This window comes from Carassius carassius, chromosome 34 (assembly GCF_963082965.1).
Source record: "Carassius carassius chromosome 34, fCarCar2.1, whole genome shotgun sequence".
NCBI lineage: Eukaryota > Metazoa > Chordata > Actinopteri > Cypriniformes > Cyprinidae > Carassius > Carassius carassius.
The window spans coordinates 20,153,206-20,180,634 of NC_081788.1; the positions used below are offsets into that span (position 1 = coordinate 20,153,206).

The window sequence follows — 27,429 nt, forward strand, 5'->3', positions numbered from 1 at the left end:
TAAAGTCTAGCTTGAAAAAAGAATATGATAGACAATGACATCCTCTTCATCCCTCCATCCAAATCCGCGAAAAGCACAACGTGGAAGACATTCTCATTTTAAAAGACTCGCTCTCAAACATTACCATAGTAGCCTAACCATCAAATCTCAGCCAAATTCATAACATTTGTTCCACCAAAGATATTCAGCAAATTAGTTTGCCAAATAGCTCTGGTCCCATCTCAATTGTATTTCTGTGGAACACTATATATTTTACTATAATATACTATATTTTTCTTTCTTATGTATTTATTTGTATAAGATGAAAATCTCAATGTGCAAGATCTGGAATGTTAAGTTAAAATGGACTAAGACATTTACTATGGTAACTAGTTTCTACCAACATGCCATATAGATAACTACTGTCATAAAAAACCAGTATACCCAAAATAACATGAAATCCAACTTTCAGCTAGCAAAAGGTCATTTTCCTTTGAGATGCAAATGTGAAAGTCCAAATCTTTATATTTGTCACCATAGTTTCAATTAAATTCTGTATGAAAACTAAACGACTCTTACCACACTTTTAATGAGCAGTCTATAAAAGTATATAAAGGATTTGGCAGCTTGTGTGTGATTGACTTGAACTCTCTGAATCCCTCCATACAGCTTCCCCAGTACACTTGGGTGGCTGTCCCCTACCTCTGCTCCCCTCACAATGTAATCTTTTATCATTCACACCACTCTGCCTCCATCCGAGTACAGACCATGGTCCAGACTCCAATTAGTGGTCACACTAACAGGCGGAGATGACGCCTGCCCCTCAAATTACCCACAGCAGCATGTTTAAAGACTTTAAAGGGGGGTATTGCTGCTGGCACACCGTGGGCTGATACCCAGGAGTCAGGCAGCTCTGCTTTAATTAAAGGGTGAATTTGCATTTGTTTCTGCTGCTTGTGTTTCAGAAATTTATTTAAAATGGGAATACCACCCAGTATTATGACCCTAGTGTATTCAGGTATGACGGCGGGACAGCATTGATGGACTATTCAGAGCTCCAGGAGGGAAGCAGGGCTATAATCTTCAAAAACGTTTGAGGCACAACTTTTTATTTTTTTGTATGATAGAATCAGTGCGCCATAACCTCCACAAACACTATATAGTTCCTGCCCTTTTTAATTCTTATATGCTATTGTAATACTAGGACAGGGTTCCTCAAATGGAAACTGCAGGGGGTTGTGAGTTGATAAAAAAAAAGAATAATAAATTAAATGCAATGTAAAATAAAGATAAAAATATGGAGATCAAATTAGTCGCAGTATAGCTTTCGCACACATATTTGCATAGTTTCCAATATTTTTGTGGACATTCCATTATGCCCAAATAAAATCTTGAAATGATAAAAGCTTGAAAGTTTGAGTGTTTGAAAGTGAAGAATAAGACAATATTAGCATTGTAACTTGTAGTTTAAAAAAGCAAACTATAATTTTTTTTTACAGTACAACTGTAATTTACAGCAGTATTAAATGTCAGTCTTCCTTTTTATAATTAGTTCAAATAATAATAAACGTAATCAGTAATTATTAATATTAATGTGTTGTTAAATCTAAAATCTCAGGGGGTACTTCAAGTAAAAATCGTATGTATAAGGGGGCAGCTGGCAAAAAAAAAATCACAGTAAGGTTGCAATTTACAACGGTAATAAATGTCCGTCTTTTATAATTAAATTGATATTCATAATTTTCAATAACAATTAATATGAAATATTATTATCCACTGTTTACTTTTAATGACAAGTTAAAACATGCCCAAAATTAATTTTTTTTCTACTTTGTCAATTTCGAAAATCCACAGCAGCGTGACAACAGCAGTGCCACAGTGCTCTTTAACATGTCTCCCTCTAGTGGATACAAATGTAAGCAGAAAAAAATGGATTTGTTATTTAACTTAGCAGTGAATATTTCTTTGTTCTGGTCCATGGAATGTAAATACAGAACCAATGACAACAGAATGACACCAACCCAAAACTATTAGCTTTAGTAAAAATGTTTTGCAAGTATCACGTGTACCACTTCAACACAGTACAAGCATAACTGCCTGAACAAGCTTTACTGAAAACATATTTGTGCTATTGTAACTTTACAGCAAGTCACTTTCCATAAAAGTATCTGTGAATCTTTCAAGAATGGCCAGTATCTGTATTGTGTTCAAAAGGCACTTCACACTAAAATCTTTGTTAAAAAAATATTTTATTGTTATTTATGTATTAATATTATTTAATTCATGTTTATTTATTTTTTTCAGTCTACCAGGGGGTGGGATGGTTTGGGATAGGTTCTAAATTTGCACAGTTGCTTTTTGTTTTATACTATTGTTCCCAGAAGAAAATTCAATAAACAGTTGTTAACAACAAAAAAAAAGCACTTCACAAAGTGTGCATACAAACTAGGTGTGTTTTTGATTTCCAGTGGAATCCTGAAAATGTTCGACAGAGCAACTTCCTTCCTTGTCTTGAATGTGTTGTGTAATTGTTGTCCTGTTTGAGTCGTCACTCCATGTGACAGACCTGAGCTCATAAAAACATCACACAAAGAGCCTCTTGAGAATATAAGAACAATGCTAAAAAAAAAAAAATCAAATCTCCAAAGTGCTGAGACTAAGTGCGGGAGGCCCAGTGTTTCACAGAATGTTGAATGTTTTTAACACTGAATCTGTCAGTTCATTATTCCGTTGATCTCACAGCTGCTCGTTTCATCATCATCTGTACCAATCAGCCCTCTGATGACCGCCAGACCTGAGGAGATCGTAACAGATTTGTAGTAGGAATACAGGGGAAATAAGCACATAAGGATATAGTGAATAAGTCTATTTTCATATAAAATGCTTAGATGAAAGCTACAATTAAGCATACAATATTATTGCAAAATGCTAGCCAACATTGAGAGAGAAAATATAAATGTTTTACAAAATATATTATAACATGTTAATGTAACATATTTAATAAATAAGTTAAATACAGTCATTTTTAAATGCATTTTTCCAAAAATTCCAAGACTCACGTCGCTGAATTGTGATGGGCCAGATGAGAATGGTAGAGAGACAGAGAGCTGCAACGCCAGCCACACCGCCGGTAATAATCACCATGACAGTGCGGTAAAACCTTTTGCAGTCAGAGTCCAGTGTGCTGTAAATAAAGTGCAAAATAATGTGAGAAACTGAAGATGAAATTTACATAAAACATGAGCCAATGAAGATTTATGCTATTCTACTTTCACACTACTGAAAACACATAGACCAAATGTAACATACACAGTACAACAACCAGTGAACATTTGTCCTAAAATGAGACCGGTAGATTATCATAGCCACTGTGGATTCCAATCTGTATTCGCAGACAAGAAGGGTATTTAAAGATTCTACATTCCCAGCCACTATGGTCAGGAGCCTGGAATTGGAATGGAAATGGAATTAAAGTGGAATAGAAATGCTGTATTGTACTCACTGACAGGGGTGTAAAGTCTGTATTATCATGACTCCAATTCCATTTGCCACCTTATCAGTGAAGCTCATTGCACCATATACAAAAGCACCACTTTGCTGTAAAAAAAAAATTAGCGCTAAAATATGCACAGATCAAAAACCATTCACAAGCAAAAGCAGTCCAAAACCTTACTGGTGGATTTGTATATTGCAACCATGCAGCTTTTCCCTTCACAAGACGTTAACTGATGGACGGAAGTTTTGTGGATCATTTTTGTGATGTTTTTATCAGCTGTTTCAACTCTCATTCTGACGGCACCCATTCACTGCAGAGGATCCTTTAGTGAGCAAGTAATGTAATGCTAAATTTCTCCAAATTTGTTCCAATCAAGAAACAAATGACGTCTGGATGGCCTTATGGTGAGTAAAGTTTCAGCAAATTTTCATTGTTGCTTTAAATAGAGTTCATAAGAGTAATTTGTTAGCTAATTATTCGTTAGCATTTGTGCTGTGTTCATTGCTGCAAAGAAACACGGGTGAACGTTGTTTATGCTAAAGAGATAATATCTGATGAAACCACATTTGGACAAACACAAAGTTAGCCTGACTGATGTTAGATTTTACATTTGAAATTACTGTCAGAATTGTTTGGGTTTTTTGGTCGTATTTGCAACCATTTTAATTGCCGTTTGGAGCCATTTGCTCAGGAGTTGACTGAAGTCCAATTTAAATTTGAATGAAGTCCAATTTAAAGTCCAACTTGCTCAAAATTATTAAACAAGACCGAACAAAGCTGATTACAAACCAGTTTCTTTTATTAATTGCATCTGATGTGTGCAAAGCCCATCAAAAATAGGTTTATAAGTTATCACTTGTTCTCATCACATACTCTTTGATCTCCGATGAGATTGGCAGTCATGGACAGTGACATGACCAGAATGACAGCAGATCCAGCTCCCAGCAGCACGGCGGCTCCGTAAACCCGTGGACCCATGTTTGTGTCCACCAAAACCCAAAAGGAAAACCCCATAATGGGCACAAGACCTACAAAATAGGCCATCTGCAAAGACAGAGATGAAATATGAGGCATTCTGATTCACAGTATGTTGAACATGTGAGAGAAACCGTGAACACTTACAGAGGTGCCGATCCATTTGTTAACAGGCTTCAAAACCAGAGAAGACACAAGCCCACTGACATACATGACCAGGGGAATAGTTGCAATGTAGTTCTGCAAAAAAGAGAAGATATTCTGCTCAATTTTACATCTGCTTTATTGTGCCAGTACATACCTGGCCAAATCAGCTTCACTGTACACATGTGGTTTCGTAATTAAAAGTACAAATAGCTTCATTTTTTTATTTTATTTTTAAAAGGCAAAATTTCTAATCTGTAAGTTTTTGTTTGTTTGTTTTTTTTACTTAAAGAAAAACAATTTCTAATACTTTTATTAATAATAGTTTTACATTAAATGATGATTATGATTTTTTTTCTTTTTTTGTGAACTATCCATTTAATATTCTCATGGTTACTGGCTTTTGATGTTCCACCACAAAAAAAAAAAAAGGAAGAAAACCTTTTTATGAGTTTGTACTGGGAAGTGTCATGTTTCTCACCTTTGGAAGTGATAAGGAGTTTATCAGATACATCGGGATGTATGTTTGGGACAAATTTACAATCAGTCTTGTGAACATGTATAGTAGGGCAACCTGGAGGAGGACAACAAACATACCTTTATTGTTAATCAACAGATACTGTAAAATATTTCATTATTAGGTGGACTTTTACTTGCTTGTAGTGTACATAATAAAGATTTTTGCATGTCTGTGTGTGCTGATCGTGGTAAAAGTGAGAAATCTCCATGAGATCACCTGATAGAAGGCAGGCTCGATGAGCCAGTGTTTCCATTGGAGCAGGGGTCCGGAGTTCTGGGAAGAGCTTCGGATAAGAGTCTCTTCACTCTCCTGAGGCTCGACTCCTTCATCCTTAGTGCCCACGTGAAAGATGACGGAGGTAACAGTACCGATGGCCCACATTATGAGTGCCAGATACTGTCACAATAAAGATAAAGCAGATATTACATGGACATTAAAACAGATGATATTTAGAAGAATGTTGGTTCCCAAACAGTTTCCATTCCTATTGACTTTGAAGCTGATGGGAACAGAAACTGAAATTGTTATAAACATCTTCTTTTATTATTTTCCAATAATAAAGGAAAGGATGTTTCCTTTGACTCAGATTGTACATGTCTTCAGCTTAATAGACTGATAGACTTTCAACTTGATTTCCAAATTGGGCATTTATATTTGCATTTACTCACTCGGAATGTGGGAACATCAACCCAGCCCAGATTCTGGGAAATCGATGGGTCTTCTGTATGTTGGTATTGGAAGTGAAACAAGAGCCAAGCCACAGCATATACCACAATGTTTGCCACCACTGTGAAAGCATACCTGTTCAGGAAAGCAAACATTTTTTTTGTTCATCAATAACAAAGTTAAATAAGGCCACAAATTGACTTCCATGAAATTCAGAGTTTAGTTTAAAGTCACAATGAAATGTAAGTTAGTGGCTGTTCTTCCGTATTCTGACATGCAACTGAATGCAGCAGATTATCAAAAAAAAATAAAAAATGTAGATGAAAAATTAAACATGCATGGATGAATAGTTCAAAATAAGATCAATAACATGCATTAAAAAATAGCTATGGTGATTTTTCATTTCGTTCTGACTTACAGTTTTATTGTTTTTCCTGTTATTTTCAAGTCAAAATATGTCTGATTGTGTCACTGAATAAGACCTTTAATCAGAATCAGAATCAGAATCAGAAAGAGCTTTATTGCCAAGTATGCTTGCGCATACAAGGAATTTGTTTTAGTGACATAAGCTTCCAGTAAACAGAGACAACAACACACAGACAAAAAAAAATAAAAAAAAAAAAAAAAATTTACAGGAGATTTACAAATTGGCAAATAAATAAGTGTATAAACAATTGTGCTATAAATGATAATGGAATAGGATTGAGTGAGATGCAGGAATGTTCTAGGATGGAGGGGTAACAAATAAATATAAGGATATTGCACATTTTTGCATAAGTTTAAGTGGGAAACATTTAACTGTTCATGAGGTAGATTGCCTGGGGGAAGAAACTATTCTTGTGCCTTGCTGTTCTTGTATTTGCGGCTCTGAGGCGCCGGCCAGATGGCAAAAGTTCAAAGATGGGGTGACTTGGATGTGAGGGATCCAGAGTGATTTTCTGAGTCCTTTTCCTCACTCTGGATGTGTACAGTTCTTGGAGGGTGGGCAGGGGAGCACCAATAATCCTTTCAGCAGTCCGAACAGTTCTCTGTAGTCTTCTGATATCTGATTTTGTAGCTGAACCAAACCAGACAGTAATTGAAGTACACAGGACTGACTCAATGACGGCTGAGTAGAACTGTTTCAGCAGCTCCTGTGGCAGGTTAAACTTCCTCAGCTGGCGAAGGAAGTACAACCTTTGTTGGGCTTTTTTCACAATGGAGCCAATGTGATTGTCCCACTTCAGGTCCTGAGAGATGGTGGTTCCCAGGAATCTGAATGACTCCACTGCAGTCACAGTGCTGTTCATGATGGTGAGTGGGGAAAGTGCAGGGGGGTTTCTCCTAAAGTCCACAGTCATCTCCACTGTTTTGAGCGTGTTCAGCTCCAGGTTGTTAAGACTGCACCAGACAGCCAGCTGCTCAACCTCCTGTCTGTAAGCAGACTCGTCACCGTCCTGGATGAGGCCGATGACTGTAGTGTCGTCTGCAAACTTCAGGAGCTTGACAGAGGGGTCTTTAGAGGTGCAGTCGTTGGTGTACAGGGAGAAGAGCAGAGGGGAGAGAACACATCCCTGAGGGGCACCAGTGTTGGTGGAGCAGCTGTTTGACATGAATTTCCCCAGTCTCACTAACTGTTGCCTATCTGTCAGAAAGCTGGTGATCCACTGACAGATAGAGCTAGGAACAGAGAGCTGGGTCAGTTTGGTCTGGAGGGTTGTTGGGATGATGGTGTTGAAAGCCGAACTAAAGTCCACAAACAGGATCCTCACATAAGTCCCTGTTTTGTCCAGATGTTGCAGGATGAAGTGCAATGCCATGTTGATTGCATCATCCACGGACCTGTTTGCTCGGTACGCAAACTGCAGGGGGTCTAGTAAGGGTCCAGTGATGTCCTTCAGATAAGCCAGAACCAGTTTTTCAAACGACTTCATGACGACAGACGTTAGAGCCACAGGTCTGTAGTCGTTAAGTCCTGTTATCTTGGGTTTCTTTGGAATGGGGATTATGGTTGAGCGTTTGAAGCAGGAAGGCACTTCACACAACTCCAGAGATCTGTTGAAGATCTGTGAAAAGATGGGGGCCAGCTGGTCAGCACAGGTTTTCAGACAGGCTGGTGTAACGCCATCTGGGCCTGGTGCTTTTCTTCTTTTGTTTTTCTTGAAGACCTGGCGCACATCATCTTCACAGATTTGAATTGCAGGAGGTATGGAGAGGGGGATTGCAGGAGGTGTTAATGGTTGTGCAGGGAGATGGTCAGAGTGGGTGTTGGGGGTTTCAAATCTACTATAAAACTCATTCAGGTCGTTAGCAAGTCGTTGATTAGCCTCAGTGCAAGGGGATGGTGTCTTGTAGTTTGTGATGGCTCTCAGTCCTCTCCAAACTGAAGTAGAGTCGTTGGAAGTAAACTGGTCTTCCAACTTTTTAGCGTAGGTCTTTTTAGCCGCTCTAATCTCTTTGTTCAGTGTGTTCCTGGCCTGATTGTACAAGACCCTGTCCCCATTTCTGTAGGCATCCTCTTTGGCCTGACGAAGGTGTCTGAGTTTTACTGTAAACCATGGCTTATCATTGTTGAATGTTAAATAAGTCCTGGTAGGAATGCATATATCCTCACAGAAACTAATATAGGATGTTACGGTCTCTGTGAGTTCGTCCAGATCGGTGGTAGCAGCTTCAAAAACGCTCCAGTCTGTGATGTCAAAACAAGATTGTAAATCCTGCTCTGTTTCGCTGGTCCATCTCTTCACAGTCTTTACTACAGGTTTAGCAGATTTAAGTTTCTGCTTGTAGGTCGGTATAAGATGAACCAGACAGTGATCAGAACGTCCCAAAGCTGCTCGTGGAACAGAGTGATATGCATCCTTTATTGTGGTGTAACAGTGATCCAGTATATTACTGTCTCTGGTGGGACAGGTAACATGCTGTCTGTATTTTGGCAGTTCATGGGAGAGATTGGCTTTATTAAAGTCCCCAAGAATGATTAAAACAGAGTCCGGGTGTTGTTGTTCTGTGTCTGTGATCTGATCAGCGAGTTTCTGTAAAGCCAGACTTACTTGCGCTTGAGGAGGGATGTAAACACTAACCAGAATGAACGAGTGAAACTCCCGCGGCGAATAGAACGGCTTGCAGTTGATAAACTGCGTTTCTAGATCAGGACAGCACATCTTCTTTAATACAGTTACATCTGTACACCACCGTTCATTGATGTAAAAGCATGTCCCGCCGCCGCGCGATTTCCCCGTTGATTCTGCGTCGCGATCCGCTCTAAACAGCTGAAAGCCCGGCAGATGGAGTGCGCTGTCCGGTATGGCGTCATTCAGCCAGGTTTCCGTGAAACACAGAGCAGCAGAGTGAGAGAAATCCTTATTTGTCCGAGAGAGCAGAAGGAGTTCGTCCGTTTTGTTGGGTAGAGAGCGGAGATTTGCGAGATGGATGCTAGGCAACGGCGTTCGAAATCCGCGCTTCCTGAGTCTGACGAGCGCTCCCGCTCGTTTTCCCCGTCTGCGCGTCCTGAAGCGCTTGATCAGCGCCGCTGCTCCTCCGATAACAATGTTCAGTAAAACGTCTGTATAATAGAAATCCGGAAAAATATCATGTGGTGTGTTCTGCCGAATGTTCAGCAGTTCATCCCTGGTGAAACTGATCGTGTTTGTTAAACAAAAAACAGGAAAAACGAACAAAAACAGTACAAACACTGGAGAGCCAAGCACTGAAGCAGCCATGTGCGGCGCCATCTTGGAACTTAATGAAACCCCCTAAATGAAACTTAATGAAACCCCCCTAAGTTTGGCAACACACATCTACATTGTTTTTTTCACTTGAGGAGGTAGTGATACCTGTATGAGGTTAGTTCCACTTTGGCATGCTCGCATGTGACCAGCTCAGGAATGAGCGACAGGTGGGATATCTGGGTAGCAGCCCAGCCAAATTGGAAGATGATGATGAATGGGATGATGTAAATCAATCCTGTGGTCTGTGGGGTTCTCTCATCACATCCAATGCAGGGGTTTAATATGAATGGAAAGGAGGCAAATACACTTATTGTTCCTGGGAGGAAATGCACAGTAAACTGAACAGTTAAGTGCTGTGAAATTATGACAGTCAGGAGGGGACATCATCTGGACCTTTTCTACAATATGACACAATTCATTTTACAAAGATTGACAATTTGTAGTGTTGACTGTTATTGTGTTAGTGTGAGAAAAACTAAATTAGAAAACAAATGTTTTCTTTAATTTATGGTACCTATTTTAAAGAATTAACATTTAATAAATACAGTGGTAAAGTATAACTTTAATTCAACCCTTGGTCCCAAACTGAGTTGCTACTAAATGACAGCTTTCAAAGCTAAATTCGCAAACCTGTTTCCTAGTCTTACATTTTTATATTTTGTAACACAATTTTGTCAGCTTAAAATATTTTCCTATGGATGTAAAACGCCAAACACACACACAATAATAAAAAAATAATAATAAGTACACACAGAAAACAAAAGTAAATTTTGTTTGAATTCCTGAAATTCATTTACATCAATTCACTGACTACCTTCTGTTGGGAACACTTCCGTTTTTCAGTTTCACGGCTTTATTTTGTACGAGGAAAGTGCATCTGTCTGTCCGTTCCCCGACTACAGCTGACGAGCGTCCGTCTGATTTCCCCGTCTGCTTTGAATAATCTTCCGCCTGACGGAACCCACGGCTGCATAGTTCATGTCTTTAGCGGTAGTTTGCAGGGATTTTAAGGGAGTTTAGGTGGAATACATATTCTACAGATTATTGTAAAGCACCAAGGCAACTTGATTTTATTTTATAACAGTTATGTAAAAATCCAGAAAATATATGAGACAAAAAAAGAAAGCGCGCTCTTCCACACACCGCTTGATACAGCTCATTTATTTATGTTACAAACACAGGTACAAAGGTTGAATTCACACTCTTACCCACTAAATGCCAGGTCTTTCTTTTCCCATACTTTCCACATCCTGACGTCCGATCGGATTCGTAACCAACAAGCGGAGTGCAGATCCCGTCCGCGATCTGCCCGACCAGCAGCAGCGCACCTGCGTTCTTATCATTGAAACCGAGAACCGAGTTATAATACACCAGCAAATACGTGAACCACATAGACGCGCAGAGGTCGTTGAAGAAATGTCCCACGGCGTACGTCAGTCGCCTGCACATGGGTAAAGTTACCGGCTGATCGGACATTGTGTGAATGAAGGAAACAGTAAACGCTTCGTGCAGACTGAAAGAAAGAGCGACTCTCTTGCGCGCAGCTATGATTGAGTTAAACGACTGAAATGAACTCTGAATCCCACTGAAAAGGATCAGAATGATGCTTTAGTTTTGAAGTAAAAGTGAAATGGTTTCTGCCATTGATCGTTTGCATCCAGCAGTCTGATTTTTGGTTTTCGGTCCATCTCACACCAAGCTAGAAAGGGGATTTTAGTCTAATGCTTTTAATAGACTGCACAAGGAAAGAAAAAGATACCAATGTCACCTTTGGCATGGCTGTGTCCGAAATGGCATACTCAATGAGTAGGTACTTAATTTCAATAAGTACTTAAAGTCAAACTGAAATCAAAATTGACCATATTTAGTTTGTTTGCCTAAATTGATCGTTTTGTGGTGAACAATTCATCCATGCAAGTCAAGTGTTTTTGAAAGTTTAGGCTAACTTTTTTTTTGTAGGCTATGGGTCACCCTACTTGGCTGTATGTTTTTTTTAATTTAATTTTTTTTTTTTTTATAAATTTGCAAAGATTTCATACAAACTTATTTCACATTGTCATCATGGAGTATTGTTTGTAGAATTTTGAGGAAGATAATTTAATCCATTTTTGAATAAGGTTTTAACAAAATGTGGAAAAAGTGAAGCGCTGTGTGAATACTTTCCAGATGCACTGTACGTATATATATATATATATATATATATATATATATATATATATATATATATATATATATATATATATATATATATATATATATATATATATATATATATATATATAGCGTTAATTAGATTAATATGGAGAAAAATAACGCATTAAAATTATAAAAGCATTTAACGTACTTGCCCCGCCCCAGACCTATGTGTATCATCTGCAATTTCATACAGTCGATTGATGACTAATATGATGCAGGACAACTTAATGCGTGATGGAGCGAATATATAATAATATATAGCTAAATATAGTGAATATCCCTAAAATTCAAGATATGGGGCAAAATGCCCGTTTGAAACTCTGTCTCATATTTACATCACATAGTTAAGAAATATCACACGAGCTGCAGGCTAAGTGAAATATCACACGGGTGCAAATGGACCATTGGTAAACCATTTGGCGCGTTGATCCATTGGCCATAGTCGCGTTGGATTTGAAGTGCATGGCGCTGCACAGACCGATCGGTGTTTGACATCATTCTGCTCTCTAAGCTCTTGTGGTACTTAGATGTCACTCACTGGTCGGTCTGATGGTGATGACCCGCTTCAACTCGAACAAGCCTAATGATTCAATGAACCATTCATAAAAAAACCACTTACTTCACTCCTAAATGAATCAGCCATTTGAACGAATCAAATGAATGAATAAATGACTCAATGACTTAATCATGAAGACACTTACCACCACCTACTGGCAGTTTCAGTTTATTATTTAGAGTATCATTTCATTAAAGAAATTATTTAATATTTTCACAATAATAATAATACAATTACGAAAATAAATTATTAAAGTTATAGTTCACCCAACCAAAAATGAAAATTCTGTTATCATTTACTCACATGGTCCAAAAGAGTATATATAATAACTTTTATCAAATTATTTCTTGCTGAACCTAATTATTTTAAATATCTGTTTGATGCTTTGCACAACAACAACTTTAAATTGTTTTCAGAGTAATTTCTGCAAACTTGATGCGCGATTAATTAGATTAATTACCACACCATGTAATTAATTAGATTAAAAAAAAAAAATGTAACCGATACCAGCCCTAATATATATATATATATATATATATATATATATATATATATATATATACAGTACAAACCAAAAGTTTGGAAACATTAAGCCTGCATTTATTTGATCAAAAATACAGAAAAAATTATAATATTGTGACATATTACAATTTAAAATAATTGTTTTAAAATTTATTATACTTTAAATTATCATTTATTTCTGTGATGCAAAGCTGAATTTTTAGGATCATTATCACATGATCCTTTAGAAATCATTCTAATATGATGATTCATTTATATATTGATACATATATATATATATATATATATATATATATATATAATGAAATAAAAATTCAATCAAGTCATAAATATTTTTAATACATTAATCCATGGCCTGTTGCGGAGTCAAGTTTTGGCATAAGCGGAGGAATAAGCATAAGCAAACAGTATAAATGTTTTGGTAAAACAAACCAGTTTTGTTCTTCATGTTACCAATAAAGGGAAAAAAGATGGATTTAAGCACACAGATGACTGTGAACATTATCTTGTGATCATATGATATGGGACATTACCACAGACACATGGCCATGAGACATTCATCATAATGATGATGTCACACTTAGCATTTAAAAAACAGCAAGGACTAAATGGGTCTGGTGACTGATTGGAATTGCAGGTGAATAAATGAGTCAGCAGCGTATGAAGTGCAAATCTTGATTGGCCCGCAGATCCCTAACCTCGACCCCATCAAACACCTTCAGGATGAACTGGAATGGAGATTGCTAGCCAGGCTTTCACATCCACCACAGTGCCTGACCTGGCAAATGCTCTACTAGATGAAGGGGCGAAAATGTGCACCAAACTCCATATTAATATTCATGTATTTAGAATGCAATGATATTGAAGTCCCTGTTGATGTACACACACACACACACACACACACACACACATATATTGGAACTGTCCAAACACAGATCTGCAAAAAAGTCATAAACGAATCATAATCATGTCATATGCAAAACTTTAAAATAAACATTGCAATGACTCAAAAAATGTCAGTGCAGGACACTTGCTTAAATTTTAAACATTTTACTTGGAAAGGCACAAACTATGATTTCCTGGTAAATAAACTTTGATATGAGAAATAAAACAAGTACATAATTTTTCTTCTTTTCTTTAAACGTTCCTTGAACCGACATCAGACCTCTGCAGGAGCATTCCCGCATCAGTTTATATAGTCTGTCGTTTGTCTCATTTCATTTCAAGACCACTGTGTTGTCTTCTTTTTTGTTTTGCTTTTCAAAAGTGCAATAACAACAATGACGAGAATAATATCCATTTCTGTCTCCGTCCCCCACAGTACCCGAGGCCAGTAACTGTGCTACAGAGTCCACAATGACAGAAAAAAAAGGAAGAATTTATATTTAAAAAGGACAAAAAGTAAGCATTTCCAGGACATTATAACTGCTTTACAACCCAGAGATTCATCTCAATCCAAAAAAATAAAAATATAAAATTACAGGAAAAAAAAAGTCTGGTTGAGATGAAATGTGTCCTGTTATTTAGTAATTTGGTGGGTGTTATTCCCAGTGCAGAGACGACTCCTGCCCTCACCTTTTTAATCACAAGATCTATTTTTTAAGAAACTTAAATCATCTGTTCACTAATGTAACGTCCCCTGATCAATGAACGATAAATGCTTTGCATGGAAACTAGTATACACCAACTCTTTCAAACAGCATCTTTTCACACCACTGTGGTTTTATGTCATCAATTAATCTCATATCATCTTCTCTTCATCGTTTTGTGTTCATGTGTGATTTTTTTTACACATCATCTTCGGTTTCTTCATTTATTCTTTTTTTTTTTTGAAGGAACCAGAGTCTGTTGGACAGTTAACAACATTCCTTTGCACTCCATTAAGTGTTGAAGTATCAATGAAAGACAGTGTGATGGGGACAGAGAGAAAGAGAGAAAGACAGAGAAAGAGATCGGTGTATTTGCTTGCATTTTAAACTTAACAGTGACCAGAATGTTTCAAGTTCTTTTCAAAGAGTGCACTTCACTTGTGCCTCTGAAGAGCTTTCCTCTTTCTTCTCTTAAAAAAACAACAGCACCTGAAAAAAAAATCAGAGCAAACTTTACTACAGACCAAACGAAATATACGTTATCTATTTCAAATGTCTCAAGCAGAATTATATGGGGGTAGAATCGTGGCATTATTCCAAATAAATAGATTATGATCCACAAATAAAAGTAAAGCATTTAACAAAATATTTACAAAATAAATAGAATGAGATCCACCAATAAATCTTAAGAGTTTCACAAACATTAATTCACAAATAAAAAAATGAGACCATAAGTGCATGCAGCGATCTACAAATGTACAGGACACGAATCACAAATGAATGGCAGGCAAAGTTGTGTTTGTGTCATAAAAATGTCTTTGTGAATATGTTTTTTTATTTGCAAATCTCATTCTATTTATTTGTCAATGTTACATTTTTTTGTAAATCTCTTTACATCTATTTGTGGATTCTAATTATTTATTTGGAATAATGCAACAATTCTTCCCCTCATAGAATTAGGTTAAAAACTGCATAACGAGGAACATTAAAGCTGAAAAGGGACATTCATATAGCAATTTGCAGTGACAAAATGAGTAATTCATAAATAATTAATTTTCAATTAGAACTGATGAGCTACAGTGATTTTACAGTAATTAATTTGTCTATTATGATTCATAACCACCCACATACAGGGATAATATAAAACAAATAAAATAATAAATGAAAAAGTGTCAGTGATTAACATGATGCATTATTCTCTGTAATTTGTATACAAATGCTTCTACCCGCAGAATGTTTTTTTTTTTTATGAATGAAAGCTGAACACCACTGGAGACTTCCAGTTATAATAAACTTACTTTGTGTCCTCTGCCACCTCTACCTCAGCAGGTGCAGTGATGGGAGCGTTGGAGTGTCCTGCGGTTGGGTCGTCTGTGTTCAGCTCTCCATTCGTGGAGCTCATGACCTGAAGATCACACAGACAGAAACAATTAAAACAAGTCATGCAATACCCAAAGAACTGAATTATTTACTTCAGTGTGTGACATTAGAAAGACAATTCACACTCTAAAGAAACGTATGTGTCCTGTTATAGGTAATTAAAAACTGAATTGTAAATATTAAAGATATGAGATTTATATGACCAAAAGAGCACACTTCTTTCAGAGTATGTGAAATAATCTAATAAACACATGTACTGCTGATGACTGCTATTTCATCAAAATAACATTTGATACATATGAAACACCACATAAAGTACTTCCTAAAAAACGTCTTTCAACCACAACAATCATCCTTAAAAATTATACACATATATGGAAAAAGGGAGGAAGCACAGTATACAATGTATGTGGGATCATTTAAATTAGTCATTAATAGGGGTGTAACGGTTCACAAAATTCACGGCAGTGTCACGGTTCGGTATGTTTGGTACGGGGCTAATTGGTTATGTTGCAATGAAACAGAAACAAAATATTTCTGTTTTATGAAGGTGAGCCAATGGATATCACAAAGGCAGCATGAAAACTTTGCGCAAGAGTTATGCCTGTGAATGTCTTAATCTCAGTCAATTCACTATATGCAGAAAGTGGAAGTAAAAACGGACTGACAGAGTAATGATACAGCTTTCGGCATCTGACGCAGGATTCTCTCTCAGTGACTAATCTACTTCAATATATGCTGATAACGGTATATAGCTAAATGTTTAAATTTATTCCCTTAATATTTCTCTTGTGGTCCGTACATAGTGAGAAAAAAAAACCTTTTAAACAGCAAGTCAGTGCTTGGAATAAAAGCTTTTTTATTTCATAGATTCTTATTGATGACTACAGTGTTAATATTTTAGTTATAGGCATATAATTCATTGTAGACCTTAAAAGACCGTTTTTAAAAACATTTTAATTGAGCAAAAGGCTACCGGTAAATATATTTTGTTATCATTGCAGGTTGTCAGTTATGAGGTAATTATTGTGGGGCAAATTAATTGTAATTTATTTAATAATAAAAGTAACTTCATAATAATAATAGGCATAATAAAAATAAGAATGTAACAGGCCTACATTAATTGGAAATGCCAAATTGCAGTGGCACTGAGCACATTATATTTTCACACGTTAAGCTCTTTTATTTTCCAAATGTAAAAGGATCGATTGGTCCAACAAATCATTCGGTGATCATTAATCATTAATGCGAGCCAAACTGAAAGCCTCGTACTGAACGGTTCAATAAGAATATGTTATCGTTACAACCCTAGTCATTAATGAGCTTTTTTTTTGGGTAGAAAACATGTGACTACACTGCAACTACACTGCTGGCCTGTCTCATATTCAACCCCTATATTAGTCATTTTGTAAAATTTGTAACTGGAATCTAAAAGCATTTTTCTTATACACTTTTGTAAGGTTTGGGATTTATACGATAACCCTGTGCTGAGGATTATAATATTCATAAGATATAATTATCCTAATGTTTTAGATGAAAAACATCAGATCTGTGTTAGACCATGGGATATCACTCTAAAATCCAACACTATGTGGCATGTGCACCACAAATACACCACATAAGAGTTTCTCTTTTGAAATCTATCAGCATCCATTAGATCCTATCACACCGTGAGCTGCTCTTTTCAACTAAAACGCTTGATGGCTTCTATTTAAAACACATGGTATCTCCAAGGAATGGCACTGTCTCCATCTGGAGTGTGTCCAGAGCCTAAAGGAGCCAAGCAGAGCGTCACAGATGAATGAGTGTGTAAAAGACAGAGAGAAACAGTCACGCTCACTCAAAAAGCAACACCACGGCATAAGCAGTACCTGCACTGAGCCCCCCAGCCTCTCGGCCGTGAGAAGCGACCCCAGAGTCTCCTTAATGGTCACTGGAGTGGGCTGGGACTCACTTCCTTTGAGCTCGGGTGACTGATCGACAGTAGAAGAGCATTTTGGGTGGGGAAGCATGGAGGGTGGGATAGGGTGAGATGGATGGAGATTTTGAAGTATGATGGGAAGGGGCCGGTGGGTGAGTAAACACAAACAAATGAAAAATAAAACATTAAAAAGAAGACATTTCACATGCAGAAGCTTGCTCAATTACTAAGATAAAAGTTACAAGTGAATTACAAACTAATGTAAATTAACGAGTGAGAAAAAAAAAACAATACAAACATTTTTTTTTTTACAAATGAACAACCCAGCAAACATGCAGAATTGAGAAAGGCTGCTATTAGAAATCAAAATGGGTTTTCACAAATAATGACATGAGCACTACCATCATATCTCTATTTTGACAGGTTTTTTTTTTTTTTAAGACATGCAAGCACAAGCAGAGGGGCACATACAGATACAACAATCTTCCACCAGACTTTAAATATGGTTTATGTGCCAGAGTTGCGTAATGACAGCAAGAACACAAAGTCCAGACAAGGACTAATTTAAAATGTACACTACCATTCAAACGTTTGGGGTCGATAAGAGTTTTTCTTTTTTTCTGTTTGAAGAAATCTATATTTTTCTTCAGCAAGGATGCATTAAGCTGATCAAAAGTAACAGTGAAGTTTATAATATTACAAAATGTATATTTCTTAATAAATGCTTTTAAACTTGGTATATCAAAAAATCCAGAAAAAATGCATCAGAGTTTCCACAAACATTAATGCAACACAACCATTTTTCTCACATATAAGAAATATTTCTTGAGCTCCGAATCAGCATATCAGAAAGATTTCTGAAGTATCACGTGACTGAAGAGATGGCTGCTGAAAATTCTGCTTTGACATTATGAAAATAAATCACAACCCGAATTCCGGAAAAGTTGGGACGTTTTTTAAATTTTAATAAAATGAAAACTAAAAGACTTTCAAATCACATGAGCCAATATTTTATTCACAATAGAACATAGATAACATAGCAAATGTTTAAACTGAGAAAGTTTACAATTTTATGCACAAAATTAGCTCATTTCAATTTTGATTTCTGCTACAGGTCTCAAAATAGTTGGGACGGGGCATGTTTACCATGGTGTAGCATCTCCTTTTCTTTTCATAACAGTTTGCAGACGTCTGGGCATTGAGGCTATGAGTTGCTGGAGTTTTGCTGTTGGAATTTGGTCCCATTCTTGCCTTATATAGATTTCCAGCTGCTGAAGAGTTCGTGGTCGTCTTTGACATATTTTACATTTAATGATGCGCCAAATGTTCTCAATAGGTGAAAGATCTGGACTGCAGGCAGGCCAGGTTAGCACCCGGACTCTTCTACGACGAAGCCATGCTGTTGTTATAGCTGCAGTATGTGGTTTTGCATTGTCCTGCTGAAATAAACAAGGCCTTCCCTGAAATAGACGTTGTTTGGAGGGAAGCATATGTTGCTCTAAAACCTTTATATACCTTTCAGCATTCACAGAACCTTCCAAAACATGCAAGCTGCCCATACCGTATGCACTTATGCACCCCCATACCATCAGAGATGCTGGCTTTTGAACTGAACGCTGATAACATGCTGGAAGGTCTCCCTCCTCTTTAGCCCGGAGGACACGGCGTCCGTGATTTCCAACAAGAATGTCAAATTTGGACTCGTCTGACTATAAAACACTATTCCACTTTGAAATAGTCCATTTTAAATGAGCCTTGGCCCACAGGACACGACGGCGCTTCTGGACCATGTTCACATATGGCTTCCTTTTTGCATGATAGAGCTTTAGTTGGCATCTGCTGATGGCACGGCGGATTGTGTTTACCGACAGTGGTTTCTGAAAGTATTCCTGGGCCCATTTAGTAATGTCATTGACACAATCATGCCGATGAGTGATGCAGTGTCGTCTGAGAGCCCGAAGACCATGGGCATCCAATAAAGGTCTCCGGCCTTGTCCCTTACGCACAGAGATTTCTCCAGTTTCTCTGAATCTTTTGATGATGTTATGCACTGTAGATGATGAGATTTGCAAAGCCTTTGCAATTTGACGTTGAGGAACATTGTTTTTAAAGTTTTCCACAATTTTTTTACGCAGTCTTTCACAGATTGGAGAGCCTCTGCCCATCTTTACTTCTGAATGACTCTGCTTCTCTAAGACAAAGCTTTTATAGCTAATCATGTTACAGACCTGATATCAATTAACTTAATTAATCACTAGATGTTCTCCCAGCTGAATCTTTTCAAAACTGCTTGCTTTTTTAGCCATTTGTTGCCCCCGTGCCAACTTTTTTGAGACCTGTAGCAGGCATAAAATTTTAAATGAGCTAATTAAGTGGATAAAAGTGTAAAATTTCTCAGTTTAAACATTTTCTACGTTATCTATGTTCTATTGTGAATAAAATATTGGCTCATGTGATTTGAAATTCCTTTAGTTTTCATTTTATTAAAATTTAAAGAACGTCCCAACTTTTCCGGAATTCGGGTTGTACATTAAAATAGAGAACAATTTAGAACTGTTGTTATTTAGAAATATTACGGTTTCACTGTATTTTATATCAAACAAATTTCAGCCTTGGTGAGCATAAGAGACTTCTTTCATAAATATTTACAAATATTACTGACAACAAACTTTCGAAGGGTAGTCTATCTAGACAATAAATAAATAAATAAATAAATAAATATTGGAGAATCAGTATCGAGGAATTCTTGTCCTGTCCACATTGTCACAATCATCCAGACATCAGGACAAAAACGGATTCAGGAACATGATATTCATGTACTTTCACCTTATGGTTAAAGTCAGAACATTTATGCCCTACAGAAAGTGAAGATTTTGTTTCAGCAGCAGGGAACTTTGTCTCTAAGCTACTGGTCAGTAAAACAGATTTTTACATTTTTTTAAAACAGACACACACACACACACACACACACACACACACACACACACACACACAGACACAGACACAGACACAGACACAGACACAGACACAGACACAGACACAGACACAGACACAGACACAGACACAGACACAGACACACACAGACACAGACACAGACACAGACACAGACACAGACACAGACACACACACAGACACACACACACACACACACACACACACACACACACACACACACACACACACACACACACACACACACACACACACACACACACACACACACACACACACACAGCGCAAAAGAGGATTAGAGCCTGTAGTCGGTGAAGTTGTTACGCTTTGACTCGGATAACTCGTTAAATTGGAGTTGGTGTCCCACACATTGGGCTCTTCTCATTCATGAGAGATTAAATCTTTCTTGCCGGTACAAATAAAGCAAATACAAAATAATAACAAGGTGGCAGGCCGAACTTTTCATCCATTCGCTCTGCCACTGTGTGGTTGTTTTCATGCACACCGCACTATAATGTGATGCATGCAAAATACATAATTTTGGCCGTTACAAAGTCTCCATCCACAAACATACGTACATCGTCTGCAGATATAAGGTATTTCATTGCACTTTAAGTAATCTGAACAGCATATATGTGCAATATATTAAATGAGCCCTCACTAACTGAGTTTAATGCCACAGTTATGTTAAAATTAGTGCTGTCAATCGATTAAAAACTTTAACTAGATTAATCACATTTTTTCTGTGATTAATCGCAATAAAAAAAGAAATGTTTTTGTACGTTTTTAATATATTTTTTAATGTAATAATTTCACAGTTAATCAAATTAATGTAGAAACAACATAAAGACAGTATATTTTAAATACTTGTTTAAATGGCATCTTTTTATGAATGAAGGCCAGTATTACTGATATTAATACAGCTACTGATTTCTTTTCTCTAAGTAAACTTAAAACAATGCTAACATAAACCCATAATAAATGTCATGTTTACTCCTGCCCTTCCTGTCTTAACAGTTAGGAAATATACAGAAATTTAATAAAGTTATCAAAGTTATATGCAGTCTGCACTGCATAAACTATAAATTAAATAGTTAATCCTTATTAAAGCTACAAAAGTTATTTAGTCAAGAGCAGCGAGTCATTTTCTCTGTTCCTTTTGTTCTTTAACTTTACTGACAGGAAGCTTTATTGGCTGCTGTCCCTTTAAGAGCAGACAGACACGCGGATCTCACCGTTTATATACTGTCTATGGATCTCGCCTCATTCTCTCACAACTCTTTTTGTTCATTTTAGACTTTATATAAAGCGCTTAAGTGAACTGGATTCTGGTACCCTGTCTATGCATTGTGTGTGTGTGTGTGCACGTGTGTATGTGTCACATAAGGGCATTCACAGACAGCGCATTCTCTTTTGTCTTGCCGCGCTTGAAATGTTTAAAAGCATTTAAATGAATAAGAGCGTGATCATATAATGTAAAGCTAGCCAACGGATGGCAGAAAATACGGATGCTGCGTAAAGTGCGTTAAATATTTTGACACGTTAAACCAGACAAAAATTAATCGCATGCGTTAACGCGTTAACGTTGACAGCACTAGTTAAAATGCATCTCATTCTTGTTTCTGTGGTGGTGCGTCGGTCTCATCATGAGGCGCGCGGTCAGGAGCGCTGTATGACTGATGCATCAGTTCAATTCAAATTTACTCCAAATATATGAATTTACCTGTTTGGAATACTTTATATTTAACATGTTCATTTATGTCCAATATTAGTGTTAAACTGTTGGACTTTAAAAGAAATCTACTATTGATTTTCACCGTTGACTGATTTTGCAGAACATTTAGACATAACTTCCGTGTGCAGATGTGGCAAATTTGTCACAGGACGAGGTTTAAAACACCAATTAGTTATGCTGTGACAAGAACAAAGAGTCTCTCTCTTGCTCCACACATGCACGATAATATCGTGTATCGTCGATCTTACGGGCTGACGATGTGACGATTTTAAAAATGACCATATTGCCCAACACTAGTGGGTATACTGAATCTGGCTACATGTTTGATGCATCCTAAACTGCACTGGAGCTAATGAGATGTATACTAGGGAAGTCGTGGCCTAATGGTTAGAGAGTCGGACTCCCAATCGAAAGGTTGTGAGTTCGAGTCCCGGGCCGGCAGGAATTGTGGGTGGGGGGAGTGCATGTACAGTTCTCTCTCCACCTTCAATACCACGACTTAGGTGCCCTTGAGCAAGGCATCGAACCCCCAACTGCTCCCCGGGCGCCGCAGCATAAATGGTTGCCCACTGCTCCGGGTGTGTGTGTGTGTTCACTGCTCTGTCTGTGTGCATTTCGGATGGGTTAAATGCAGAGCACAAATTCTGAGTATGGGTCACCGTACTTGGCTGAATGTCACTTCACTTTCATTTTTTCACTTTCACTACGACCACCTAGGAGTGAAAATGCGCTCAGCTCACCTGGTTTTTGGTCTGTGGTTGTGCTTTGTCTCTGCTGCTTGGCTGGGGTGTGTCTGTGGGGATGGGGCCTATGGGTGTAGGCTGTAAAAGACAACAAGGATCTCACACACGCATACATGATAACCAAACATAGCATGACAAAGGCTTTTGACAGCTGAAGTACACAAAAAGAGGCATTGAGGAAGTGTCTGTAGTGGAAACAAACACTCACTAGAGGCTTGCCGACCCAGTCGTACTCGTAATCAAAGATGTAGCCGTTCCTGTCGAAGAGGTCTGTGAAGAGCTTCCTCAGGTAGTCATAATCTGGTTTCTCAAAGAAGTCAAGTCTTCTCACATATCTCAGATAGGTCGCCATTTCCTCTGCAGGGTGTAAAAATAGGAAATGCGTTAGTTCAGAGAAACGCTTCGCATGCTACTGTGCTTGACATGACTGAATCGATGGCACTAACCTGGGAAACTTTCACATAGCACTTCGATCGGCGTAGCTCGCTTGGTGTCGCCAATTTTCTGGTAACGTTCTTTCAGTGTGTCCGCCTGTATGGAAAACACACACCTATATGGATTTCCCACCCACAAACTCCTCATGAAAGACTAAAACTGGCTGAAATGTAATTAAGCATATGCAACAAATCCAGGGCAAGATTTTTCCTCTGGCTAGTTTTATTGAATAGGCAATGACTCACACAACAAATGAAGATGGTTTTACTATTTGATTTTTAACATTTACTTTTTCATTCTCACCCTACTGTCATGTGTCTTCCATGTAATCTCTTTATGTGATGAATTAACAATTATGTGAGAGACAGCACTGCAGCAAGTAAACGCTGAGCTTCTAACACCTGTGTGCATTCAGAATCAACCGCAACCACTACCGCCATGTGACTGATTGCTCTATGGCACATGGCTGAGAAACTGAAGCACAACGTGAGCAGCTGATATCATCACTTGTTGCCATGTCATCACACTTCTCAGTTACTCTACTGTTCAAAAAGTAAGGATACATTAAATTGATCAAAAGTTATATTGCTTTTACTGTGTTTTTAATCAAATAAATGCAATCTAGGTGAAAAAAACAACTTAAAAAAATAAAATACAATAAAATAAAAAACGACCAACCCTAAAATTTTCTGCAGTATTTTATGTGCATAGAGACAAAAACCCCAGAGGATTCCTTAATTAATACCACAAAAAAGGTCACAAAGATAAAAAAAAAACACTCCTACATGAGTGAAGAAATGAAAATGAAAATGAAAAAAAAAAAAAAAACTTTTCAAGATTGGGTGGTAGAAAAGTGCAAACCTTCAAGCCCTGCCATGGCAAACTGCCTCTCAGGAAGTACATAAACATATGGCCCAGTGCTTCTAGGTCGTCCCTTCTGCTTTGTTCTGAGGAGAATGAAAATAACAACTGTTACATGTCATACTGACAGACACAAAAGGTACAATTTCGCTGTGAAATGAGATTGATGCATTTAAAACTGCATGATTAAGTGTGTTTCATAAATGTGAGTCACTCAGGAAAATGAAAGTATGTAATTTAAGGTGAGTTGCTGATTTTATTATTTTTTCTTTTCGCCCAAGAAATCAGTTTAAATAAATGTATCCAGAAAATTAACATTTTGGAAATACAAGGCTGATTTTCATAGGAAAATGAAAGGAGTGCACACCTTTTCCCAAATGTGTGTTGATACTCATATATCGTGCAGTGCCAGTCAGGCTCTTATGCTCTCTGTATGGGATGTGTTTTTTGGTCTCGGGGTCTATGTATTCTTTGGCAAGCCCGAAGTCAATGATATGAATGGTGTGCTGCCTCTTGGACCCCGGCCGCCCCACCAAAAAATTCTCTGGCTTGACATCTCGATATATCAAGCTCCGCGTGTGAACGTACTCCATACGTGTTATCTGAAAAAACAAGGAAGATGCTGTTAAGGACATTCTGGACCACCCCCCCGCAAAACAAAATATCCCACAAAAACATGCTAGAGCTGAACGATTCCTAGAAATCATTTAGAAAACAGCCAAAAGAAATCCTAAATATGAAGTATGACTAACCAAAATTGCTGAAACAGGCTCTCTGACCAGATGCTTACCAGTTGAATAGCTATCATTAGGACGGTCTTGAGAGAGAAAGTGCGGTCGCAGAGGTCAAACAGGTCCTCCAAACTGGGCCCAAGCAGTTCCAGAACCATTGCATTGTATTTCCCGCATGGCCCGAAGTAGAAGACCTGAGGAACTCCCTCTGCAAAGACAAAATGATAATTTAATAACCCAGTAAAATACAAATTTAGAATCTTGAATATCAAACTTTTGTCATGTTTTTGTCCTTGAGAGAAACAGTTTTGTTTATTATATTCTTAACACCACCAAGAGGTTAGCATCCTGTTCACAGCCAGCACAGGCCACAGTCTCTGACAGGACCCATAATGACAACACCTTGAACAAAACATTACTAACAAGCCCTTGGAGAGAGGGCACATCATGCAATTCATTAAAACAGCAACTATCTCACACTAACAGAGTTTACAGAGGCCTGTAAAACAGCAGATCTATCCACGTGCATGGCAAGTTCTCTCCCACAGTAACTACTCAGTGCATAGACTATGAGCATGAACCTCAAAGGTTAATGAAGGCGGGACAGATGACTTAAAAATCATTCAACAGAACTGTTTTGGTTCCATTGAGACTATATATCATAGTAGGGGAGGGTAATATACCAACTGAAATTACATAGACTGGTATACATTTTCTACTGCAATTATGAAAAACTGGTTTATGGCGGGGAATGGGCATTCAAAGAGCAAAAAATAACTTTTGATGCAAACATGACAACTAAAAAGCATAATAAGCAATGACAAGCAGATATATTTAAATCAATCTAAATATAAAAGTGTATATTCATGACAGTAAAAATAGGGGAAAACAATGTAGATCTGAAGATCTTAATTTATATTATCTTATGCGGGCTCTGGCCGGGCCGGGCTCGCGCTCCGGTTTGCGAGGTAAATGAGGGGTCATGTGATGTGTTTCGATAAGCGCGAGAAAGATGTGAAAATGGATACTGAGTAGGTGTAACGGAGGCTTGCCTCTGGCGATTATATTTTGGTTGCACCAGCAACTAAAGCAAAGTCTGAGGTGTGGAAAAGTTTGACCATGTTTATAATGAGAATAATGAGTGAATGACACACCAGGAGGAACACGCTGAAGCCATCTACAGTGAATTCAATAACTTTCCTCCACAAAAACATGTAGGCTTAGCCTAATCTCTGTGAGTAAAGGTTTTTCAAATGATAACTAAATATTAATTTAGTCTTCAATACATAATGTGGACAGAGTAGTTACGCTAATGTTGGAATTATTCTTTTATTAAATGTCAGCTGCTAGTGGCAAAGCAAATCGGGCGGAGCCTTTATCTTAATTTCGTTTTTGCCAAATACCCATCTTAATTAAAAATTTATCTTCATTTAATTCGTTAAAAAAGACTTGTTTTTATTGGTGCGTTGGTCTGTTTATAGGCTAAATGAGCCTATGTCTATTTAGAGTGCAGAGATGTCAAGATGTCACAGAGGACTTATTTTATTTCTTTATCCCAACTTCCAAGTGGTCTAGTCTACGTTAGTTATAAATAAATTATGTTAAAACATGTATAAATGACTCATTCTTGACAAAAGGCAAAAGAGCTGTGTGTGCGCACATTTGAATAATGTCGGGCTGTAAACAGGTTCAGGCTTTTAAAAAGCTGTCAATCAAAATGTACTTGTCAGGCTCGAGCCGAAACCTGTCAGGCTCGGGTCCTGTCCGGCATTAGTTTTATGGCCTGATTACAGCTCTAGAACAATGTGTTAAAATATGTATAAATAATTTATAATATAATATAAATAAAATAGTACATACCAATATGTTATTAGTTTTAAGTTATACATTTTACATATATTTAGCAATGCATTTAATATATAATTTTTTTAAGAATACTGTGCTATAAATTTCTGCTTATATCACCCACCACTAGCACCATAGTACATGTTATGGTTTCAGACCAAAGCAGATAGTCTGGTGCAAATAGCAGGTGTTGAGCATAATTACTTTTTTGATACAAAATGACTTTTAAAATAGCCTTATGAGAAATGTTTTTTTCCCTTCAGAAATTCTGTGTATTTACTTTTTTCTGGTTATCAAGTGAAGGCATAAAACATTCATTTAATTTATCTTTTAATTATTTAAAATTAAGCAAACTTTATTTTTTGGTAAACAAAGGGGATTTACTATTAAAAATAAAACATGGAAGAAATGTTGCGTGATTATTCCTTAAAAAATTATGTTCGTTTCATTTTAATAGTAGTAGTAGTGGGCTA

The 27,429-nt window shown here is 37.3% G+C and overlaps 2 protein-coding genes across 4 annotated transcripts in view; both read right to left on the reverse strand.

Moving 5' to 3' along the window:
• Positions 1-1,880: 1,880 nt before the first annotated feature.
• Positions 1,881-11,166, reverse strand: LOC132115205 (major facilitator superfamily domain-containing protein 12-like). The gene is made up of 10 exons (XM_059523599.1): positions 10,699-11,166; positions 9,596-9,806; positions 5,783-5,915; positions 5,331-5,510; positions 5,076-5,168; positions 4,598-4,690; positions 4,349-4,519; positions 3,482-3,576; positions 3,039-3,163; positions 1,881-2,773 (listed from the first exon to the last, which is right to left on the reverse strand). Exons 1-10 carry the CDS (start codon positions 10,964-10,966, stop codon positions 2,694-2,696), a joined length of 1,449 nt encoding a protein of 482 aa, XP_059379582.1. The 5' UTR covers positions 10,967-11,166; the 3' UTR covers positions 1,881-2,693.
• Positions 11,167-13,798: 2,632 nt separating this feature from the next.
• LOC132114680 (casein kinase I) overlaps positions 13,799-27,429 on the reverse strand; it is a 33,985-nt gene continuing 20,354 nt past the window's right edge. For 2 of the 3 annotated variants that reach the window (XM_059522938.1, XM_059522939.1), the window contains exons 4-12: positions 25,171-25,319; positions 24,748-24,982; positions 24,381-24,466; positions 23,531-23,615; positions 23,293-23,441; positions 23,082-23,162; positions 17,605-17,706; positions 15,652-15,758; positions 13,799-14,842 (exon numbers count right to left, since the gene is read on the reverse strand). In XM_059522938.1, coding sequence (XP_059378921.1) covers positions 14,788-14,842; positions 15,652-15,758; positions 17,605-17,706; positions 23,082-23,162; positions 23,293-23,441; positions 23,531-23,615; positions 24,381-24,466; positions 24,748-24,982; positions 25,171-25,319 — 1,049 coding nt within the window. In that variant the 3' untranslated portion in view covers positions 13,799-14,787. The remainder of the gene's footprint in view (positions 14,843-15,651; positions 15,759-17,604; positions 17,707-23,081; positions 23,163-23,292; positions 23,442-23,530; positions 23,616-24,380; positions 24,467-24,747; positions 24,983-25,170; positions 25,320-27,429) is intronic. The other variant, XM_059522940.1, reaches the window with a different exon arrangement.